Below are 9,292 nucleotides of genomic sequence, written 5' to 3'. Positions count from 1 at the left end.
TATCGGCACCCCCCCCCCCCCCCCAAGCAACATAAATTTCTCTGAATTTTCCTTCTGTGCTTTTCTTACCTGCAGTAACTTTTATACTCCTGCTTTGTCTGAAAACTGTTCCCAGTGGATAAGAAAGCATGTGCTTTGGATTGCCTAAGCAACATGCCTTCTGACTGGAGAGCCAGTGAACACATCCTCAAATAGCTCATCATCAGGCTGAGGGAGCTGGGATTGTTCAGCCTGGAGAAGAGGAGGCTCCGGGGAGACCTTATAGCGGCCTTTCAATATCCCCAGCCTATAGAAGAGCTGGGGAGGGACTCTTTGCCAGGAAGGGTAATGATAGGACAAGGGGAAACAGTTTTAAATTGGAAGAAAAAAGATTCAGATTAGATCTCAGGAAAAAATTTTTTACTATGAGGGTGGTGAGACACTGGAACAGGTTGCCCAGAGAAGCTGTGGATGCCCCATCCCTGGAAGTGTTCAAGGCCAGGCTGGATGGGGCCTTGAGCAACCTGCTCTAGTGGGAGGTGTCCCTGCCCATGGCAGGGGGGTTGGAACTACATGATCTTTGAGGTCCCTTCCAACCCAAACCATTCTATGATTCTATGATCTGCAATGGATATATGATGGGGATGATCATATACTTGGCCATAGGCAGAGATGAAGATTTAATCTTCTCTTCTGGGATTAGGAAAGTATAGGGAACTAACTGTTGAGACTCTTACACACTAAATTGGACAAGTAGTCACAGAAAGCATACAGGTTTAGATTCTTTTATAGCAGTGTTTGTAAACAAAGTAGCAGATAAAGCTTTAGGGATTATTCTTCTTTTCTAAAGAGTCTTTAAAAAATGTTATTATGTGTTTTTTAATGGAAATACTAAGATGTTTTTAATTTTAATCTACAAATAGCATTATCTTAGAGATACCATTGTTTTAACTGATCTGATGACATCCTATTGTACAAATTGTTCCTTTGAAATTGTTACTGTAAAATGTGCCATTAAGTATGCCCAAAAAACCACATAAGTCCCTTTCAGCTCTTGATTGACTATCACTAATACACTAAAAAAGTTCAGATGCTGATAGACCGAATGGATAACAAAAAGTCTTATCTCTCCATGTCTTTCCTTTGCCAGTGGGAGACAAAAGTTCAGCAAGGGGAAAAAGATTTTGAACAGATCTCCAAAACCATTCGCAAAGAAGTGGGAAGATTTGAGGCACGTATAATTTTGTCCAAGTAAATGACAGTTTTACTTTAGATAATATTGACATTTCAAGTAAAATCGTTTAAGAGGTTAATATGCCATAATTTATTTATTAACAGAAGGAACGAGTGAAAGACTTTAAAACTGTTATTATCAAGTACTTAGAGTCGTTAGTGCAAACACAACAGCAGGTAAGATAAATTTTAAGTTTTGTACAAGTTGATATTCAATGCAATCCGTATTAGGTTAGTTAAAAAAAACAGGCTTTAAGTATAGCAGATTCTCATATATAAAGTACATACTTCTAATCTGCACTGTATTGGAGAATAACATAGTGAATGCAGTTTCCCAGCTAGTGCTGCACTTGCTTGCACAGTCCTTATTCAGGGAAGCGAGGGAGCAGCTCCCTTAGGGGGATATGCACGAGTGGAGGGTCTTGTCATCTTCAGAAACTGAAGTAATACTTTCACTTACAGATTGCTAATAAATTATGTACTTAAGACTTACTGAAGAGACTTGAATGTTTATTGCTCTTTTTAAAAAGTTTAACTATTACTGAACATTGTAAAGCAGTAAAACAGTTTCCAGTAACTCAGAAGTAATCTTGCTCACAAAAGAAAGTCTGGAGTCTTTTCTTTGTTCATTCTGGAACCCTCCAGCTTTGTTTAATTTAAAAAAAGAAAAAGAAGAAATTGGTACCCTTAGAGTTAAGAATAGCAAACTGAGCATGCAAACAAATTCTGCGTAACAGTATTCTGTAGTGTTGTTGCTATGAGCAGATTTGTATATTTATTACTTGCATTTTTTCTTGCATTATGTAATAATGTGAGTAATATGTATTAATATGAAGCACCTATGTTCTTGGTTTGTCCAAGGGAGGCAAGTTTACCACAAGAGGAGAAAGGTATATGTTTTCCAACATTTAGTACTTAATAATGAGTATTTTTCCCTTCTCTTCAAGCTAATAAAATACTGGGAGGCATTCCTACCTGAAGCCAAAGCCATCGCCTAAAAGAAGAATATTCCAAATGACAAGACACTCTGGATGTTTGTCCTGGATAAAAATAAATTCCACAGTGAAATCACTTTAAATCATCCAAATAAACCACTATATATTTTATGAATTAACATGTGGCTTTTTTTATATACTACAGCATTTTATTAACAAGCTGCATGTCCTGACCCTCTTTGAAGTGGACTGTGGCATGATGTTCTGCAATACATTGCTGAATTGAACACTATTGTGTCTTAATACTTGCACTAAAAGGTGCACTGCAAGGCCAGAAAGCTGATATTTTTGTTCTTTACAATACAATGATCTGTAGTACGTTTACCTGATCTTTATGAAACAAATTTAATTGCATCGATTAATGTTCACTTAAACATTCCTGTACAAAATCATGTTTTTGTGATTACAGTAATAAAGGGATGTACCTTGTGAAACATTAAACAGTCTGGGTTTGTGTCTGTAGATATTTACTGGTGTTCTTAGAAGTAGCGTTTAGAACAAATAGAGACTATATCAAAGGCAGAAAAAAACATTAAATAAAGAAAGCTGGAGATGGCATTAAAGATACACAACCAAGTACTTCTGCTAAACTATTCTGTTTTTTAATTCTGAATCTCCTCATTTCAGGTATTCTTTTCACCTGAAGTTATCACTGCCTTGGTAAACTGTAATGCTTTAACAGGGTCAAGTGACTGATGCTTGGGCAACAGACAGGCATAAACCAGAATCCCTTCCAAGTGTTCTACAAAGCTTCTGAAGGGTTAAGCTCACCTGCATGGTCAAATACTAATGTTCTACTGGATGGCTAAAATTCATCAATTGTCTTCAGTGGTCTTGATACAAAAAGAAAAAATCTTGCAATAATTCTGGTAATCAGGGAGGAAGAAAACTAGGTAATTGAGCTGAGTGCACCTAATTATAAGGGATAGCATTCTACTTGGATTTTCTTGGGTAGAAGATATATTTGCAGGAACCAGTTGTATATTCTGTAAGAAATCACAGGAGTTCAACATTTTTCTAAAATACAGAATATTAACAGGATGTGCTGCCATATCATTCTAATGACATACTGAGCTTGTCAATGGCATGTATTAATATTAATGGCAGGTATTAATAACAACAAATTTTAGACAAATATTAACCATACAAAATACAGGAGAAGCTGTTGCTTTCAGCTAATCATAAGACTGCAGGATAAGCCGATAATTTTTTACTGGTTTTGAGCCAGCTTGAAGAGATACCCAGTGCTGTTTCTGAACAGAATGGAAACCTGAATTCAGGTGGAAGATCATACACTCTGATTTATGCAAAAAAATTAGTCTAAATTTTCCAGATTAGTGTTTCCTGTTGTTTCTGTACAGAGTTCTGTTTACTCGATATTTCTAGAAATTTTCAAGGAAATTAGTACAGAAACTGTTACTTTAAAAAAATTCATCAAACCATCTTTTTAAACGGTGGAACGCTAAAACCTTAAGCTTATAATACCTTGTGCATTGGTGTTTGTTAAGTCATTCAGCTTGTAACTGTTTTTCAGAAGGCTTAAGTATGCAACAGGTTTAAGATGAAGAAATTAATCTAGGCATAACACTCTACTAGGTGCTATGACATACTTGGCTTTGGCTTGCTCAGTGCTGATAAAAGTTGACCAACATTAAACTTCAGATTTGTTCCAGTGAAAGCGGGTACTTCCAGAATTAAAGACCCAATTTGGACATGCAGAGCTCAAAATGGGTAAACATATACTTAAATGATTTTTTTCTTTTAAGTGTTTCATCCAACTTTCTTAGCTCTTAGTTGTTTTTTTTTCTTCTATCAGGATTAGAATTCAGTTGAATTATGGGTCAGATTTCTTCTCTCTGTGATGAGAGAATGAGAAATAGTTTTCACATTAGTCTTCTAGCAGGAATTAGTTTGATTTTCTTTGTATTAGACAACTGAAAGTGAGTTGTCTTTTTTTTTTTTTTTTTCTTAAAGCCAGAAGCCTGTTGGAGAACAAAAGGATAATAGCATTTCTGGAGTTCAGTGTTACAAAGGGTTGCTAATACAAAAAAATCTGTAGTCTGTTTTTTACATCACAAAGTTAATTTGAACAGAAGACCTAGATCAGTTGTCACATTTGACTAGCATAAAACTCATTTTGAGGATCTGTTGATTTATTTTGCGTATATTGCCCTACATTATGAAGATTAAAGGTTTGCTTATCATCTTTCCTAGTACAATAAACATCCATATTAGCAGATGTTTCTCAAGCCAAGTGAATGGAGGTGTTGCTGAACTATTTTCTCTGTGGAGCTCACTATAGTTTTATAGGATCTTGCACTAAATTTATGTGTTGTTTCCCCGTAACTCCAAGCCAGTGTACTACTGAAGAATCACCAGCATGAACAAAATGAATGTTTGCAAAATGGTAAACTACGTTTGGAATACTGTATAATAGACAAGGTACTACTGAAGTCTAGTTTACATTCTAGATTAAAATAAACTGTAGATGTTTACAAAAATTTTAAGTGATCCCCATTCTTGTATCCATCACATCCATGGTGCTTTTAAAATTAAAAATCTATGATGTGATGTGGCTCAAATTTAAGACATTTTTACCTCTTTCTTAACCTGATGTTCAGTCTACAATAAGTCTCTGATTCTTTAGTCACTGTCCCTTTTAAAATGGAATATTCTGCTTCCCTATCAACTATTCCCTTTTTTACCTCTCCTAAGTTATTTCCCTTCGAAGGCTTTATACGGGAGCTTGTGTTTCAGCATCTCTGGAGTTCATGCCCCAAATATGTCAGTTTCTTTCAGATTCTGGTGAAGATGATCTGCTGGCTAGTATATCCTGTGCATTTAAGTGAACAGCCAACATCCAGTAATGTGTACAATGAAATGGTTGTCTTAAAGAAAAAAAAAATTTTTTTTTCTATCCTTCCAACTTAGAGTACAATAAGCTGTGTAATAATTTGAATCTCTGGCAAAATATGGGTCCATTACAACGATGTAAGGAAAAAAAAGTTCAGTATTAAAACACGTAAAGCAATGAAGTTTCAGGTTGTTGAAAATGTTACTTACTATCTACTAAGAGGATTCCTCCTTTTTTAAAAGTCTTGTCTTCCGTAGTTTAATGAGGGTGTGAGCTTGCTAGTAAAATTACTTTCGACTTCACTGCTAACACACTTTTTTTTTTTTTTTTTGCTCAGATCAATAAGGAAATGACTAAGATAGGGAAGGAATATAAAATAACGCAAATCTGTTTTCTGTCATTAAGAAAATCTGTTATTAAGAAAGACTGTCTCGGAGAATATGCAGGGCAGGTTAGGCAGAATCCTTCTAGCAGGATATTTGTATGAAAACTAAAGTAAAAGAAATATGCAATGAAAATGGAGGGGCGAGAAGAGACTTGAGATAAACCTTGTATCTGTGGTTTAGAGAGATCGAGATAAGAAGAGCACAAGGAAGGAAGATAGTACAAATCATGAGAAAGGAAATACTTTATCTTAGCCTCACATCTGATGTGGAACTTCCAGGGCAGGTCGCAGTAGGGTAGAGGAGCACTGCACTGTATGAAAACCTGCGGTTATCTTACATCGTAATAATACATTGATTTTCCCCTCTTGACCCACCCATGTACCCACGTGTGTGCACATGTGTGCACACACACCCCAGGTGTTAAGAAAGCTACCTACTTACCAGCTCCAAATATTGTGATTCTTAGGAGAAATGCTGAGGCTTTTATTTGATTTTGTGAACCTATGTAGAAAACTGACTGACCTTTCTAGAGTTATGATCCTGCCTGTCTTCCTTCTGGGTGATATTGTTTGTACTCATTGGCTGATGAAAGTGCTTTGTGATGTTTTAGAAGCAACTACACCACTTAAAAATAAACAAACCAAAAATGCAGCTAAATCTTTAGAGGAGTGAGGAAGACGTGAACCCCTTAAAAAGCAAACACTGTTCTACTCAGAGTTTTTTGTCCAGTATGTTGAATTTTGCTACTATTTACTTAGGAGACCAGTATCTGTAGGAACACAAGGAGTACAAGGAGGTGCAAGTTTACCTAAAACCAGTCTTTCTGGTAGCAACTGAAAAATAGGCAAACTGAGGCTGAGATCTTACTAAGGACTATATCTTTCTTTAATCTGGTCTCTTGTTTTGATGTATGCTTTACTTATAATTTTTATTAGAAATTTATATGCATTTCTTTGCCTATTTCTATTCTGGAAACTAGCCATTCAGAAAGTCCTTGAATTGTGAGGATTAATAGAAACTGATCTTTTGGAGTGGCCTGTGTTGGTTCCTTTTTCTCTCCTGTGAATCATTCTAGCATGATTAATGCTGAATCCGCCCCTTTAGGAGGAGCTGCACAGTGACAGCTTTGGAAAAAAAGAAAACCAGGAGTGGCTAGTAAAGGGGTGTTTTGGTTTTCTTTTCAAAAATATATTTCATTTTTAGTTAGTTTGAAAGTTTGATTGTGAAAATATCACATACTCAATTATTTGAGTGGCATGCTTCACTGAATTCTAAACAGTGATCATAGTTTCTGTAATCATGGAAGGTTAAGCTAGAGTCTAATGACAGGTAACAGTTAAAACTGGAGTATATTTAATCCTTTATTTTACATTCTGGATGAAGTTAACATAAGAATATCACCCAAGATACTGATATGTGTAACAAAAACACCATTGAAGACCCAGCACCTACAGTTCCTAGAGGTCATTTTGGGGCCTGCCCAAGAGATTAATTTGAAGGCAGCCTACGTAATTGTTAACAGTAGAGCTCAACCCTTTTACAGTTTTGCCTTTAAGATTACTAATGTTATTTTAATACATGTTACATCAGTTCAAGTCAAGCTACATTTAAAATATATTCTCCTTACTTTGCTGTTTGTGGAAATCATTGTATCATTTATGCAATTAGCTTTCAAAAAGAATAATCCTGGATGATTTTCAACACACGTTGATAGCATTTTATGAATTAATGTTTCTTAAATTTTTGCTTCTTAATGCATGAGACAAAGACAATCCTTGGCCAGTCAGCCATGTGGAGAAATCCTATTTTTTCTTTAGAAGTAACTTTAAAGATTAGCCAACTAATGGTGATGTATTGTGCAAATTAAGTATTTAACATTCCAAAACATATTGACGTATTTGAATTCAGCGCACCATGTAATCTTCCTTGTTCCTCTTGGCTGATGCACAGTCAGAAGTTCCATTATGTACTATTGAACTTGAAACCAGATTAATGTCTCAAACTTTTCTTTGTTAATAAGTTACATGATATTAGGGAGAAAATTAGCTTTTTGAAATAATTGGTTATTAGATTGAAAAGAATCACAAATAGTGCCCCTATGAAATTCTACTGGCTTCTCATCGGCACAAATGCATTACAGCATAAATGGTGTCCATCCATTTTATATTTGGGGAAGAACAGAAACTAAACTGGTGTCTTAACCAGAAACTAAACTGGAGTCTTAACCAGAAACTAACAATAATGATAGCATGATAATTACTCCCTAGTATTTACCAGACTGGTTACAGACAATTATTATATGGCCTGTCTTTCTTTGGGATGATTACAATGTGTTTATCAGGGTATCCTTGGGGGAAAATGGGATTCCTTATTCACTCCCTTCACTGTGTTTCAAGGAGATGGTCACTACAGCAAGAGCACACAGGGGCTGGGAACCTCTTCGCTCTTGTCGCCACTACTGCAGAGAAGTGCTGGGACTGTCATGTGCAGTTGAGGACAAGAAACAAATGCCCAAGGACTATCTTGCTTTGATTTCAGGTGATTTTTTGTTATGTATGGTTGTTACTTCGATTTAGTGTAGCAAAGTGAGCTAGTGTTGGTTTGCTTTAGCCCTCTTGGTTTTAGTCAAAAGCCTCCTATTTTGTATTGAATTCTTCAGGTCACAGGTCTTTGCTTAAAGCAAAATATAATCAAATTTAGCTGGCAGTAAACAAAGAGAAATGGAGGGGAAAGGAGCTTGTACCGTTCCTTCCCTCATGTTCCTAGTCTAGAAGGAAGCAAATTAGTTTTCATAAGACGTTTCAAAAAGCTTATCTTAAAAGCATGGAGATAGTATTAGCACAGAAGTCTGATAGAAGCAATCATTTGTTTTCTGTCCGTTTCTGAGATATGTTTTTATACTTTTATGCAAAATCAAGCTCTGCATATGCACAAATTTATAATGGTAGCTACTCTTTGAAAGATCAGTGACAGACGGTGAAGCTGCATGTCTTAACCATTTAGCCTCTGAGACTCTCTAGCATTCATAAAGCCTTACAAGGTGAGTTTAAGGTACTGCTGTCTAGTACAGCTGCAGTTTGTGATTTTGCAGTGCTTTCAAATGGTCTGAAGCGTGGAGTTAGCAAATTTGAGTGAGGTGGGAGCTTTCCCTTGCGGAACTGCATTGCCTACTAAATGCATATAGTTTTCCACCCTCTGTTTCTGCCTCCATTACTTTTGAAGTCATCAACGCAGCTGGTTATTTTGGGGAGTAAGAAGTTTCCCCACTGACTGACTAGAAATCTCCTACACTTCTCTGAAGCAGTTTGGCTTGCCGTGCTAAGTAACAAAGTAAGAAGCAGCTTCTGGGGAATAGTCACAATGTGGGCCGGTCTCCTCAGCACTGAACTTGTTTTGTTTTCTCCTTAATTTTATGTATCAGTTCGAGACAGGCATTATAAAAGCTACCATATTTGTACAGCTATTGGGAGTTTGTTGACCAGGCAGGCCTAGGAAGTGGTTTGAGCCCTGCTGTGAATTTAGGAGTGGATAAATCCATCCCTTTGGAAGACAGTTTCTTTCCTCCCTGCTTTCCTGTGCTCCAAAGCAACTCCCCTGCCCTGGCCTATGAAAGTGCGATGTTTTCAGAGGAACCCAGGGTCCTCGCAGCCCATCCCACCCCACGCCCCCAGAGCTGGAGTACCGCCACGACGCCGGCACCGCCGCTCTGCTGGCCGGCGGGCAGCCCCCTGCCTAACCTGGGGAAAAACCTCGACCTTCCCCGCTGACGCCGCTTCCTCACACACCCTTAATGCCGTTTTCTCCGGCCGCCTTCGCCCGGGAGCCGCCGGCGCCGCCGCCGGGGC

The 9,292-nt window shown here is 37.3% G+C and overlaps 1 protein-coding gene across 1 annotated transcript in view; it reads left to right on the top strand.

Moving 5' to 3' along the window:
- SNX2 (sorting nexin 2) overlaps nt 1–2,648 on the top strand; it is a 26,519-nt gene extending 23,871 nt beyond the window's left edge. The window contains exons 12-14 of the mRNA XM_014953438.1: nt 1,130–1,210; nt 1,318–1,389; nt 2,160–2,648. Coding sequence (XP_014808924.1) covers nt 1,130–1,210; nt 1,318–1,389; nt 2,160–2,210 — 204 coding nt within the window. The 3' untranslated portion in view covers nt 2,211–2,648. The remainder of the gene's footprint in view (nt 1–1,129; nt 1,211–1,317; nt 1,390–2,159) is intronic.
- The last annotated feature ends 6,644 nt before the right edge of the window (nt 2,649–9,292 follow it).

This window comes from Calidris pugnax, unplaced genomic scaffold (genome assembly GCF_001431845.1).
Source record: "Calidris pugnax isolate Ruff unplaced genomic scaffold, ASM143184v1 scaffold209, whole genome shotgun sequence".
Lineage (NCBI taxonomy): Eukaryota > Metazoa > Chordata > Aves > Charadriiformes > Scolopacidae > Calidris > Calidris pugnax.
The sequence above is the reverse complement of the archived record's forward strand: the minus strand, read 5'-3'. Positions and strand labels throughout refer to the sequence as shown.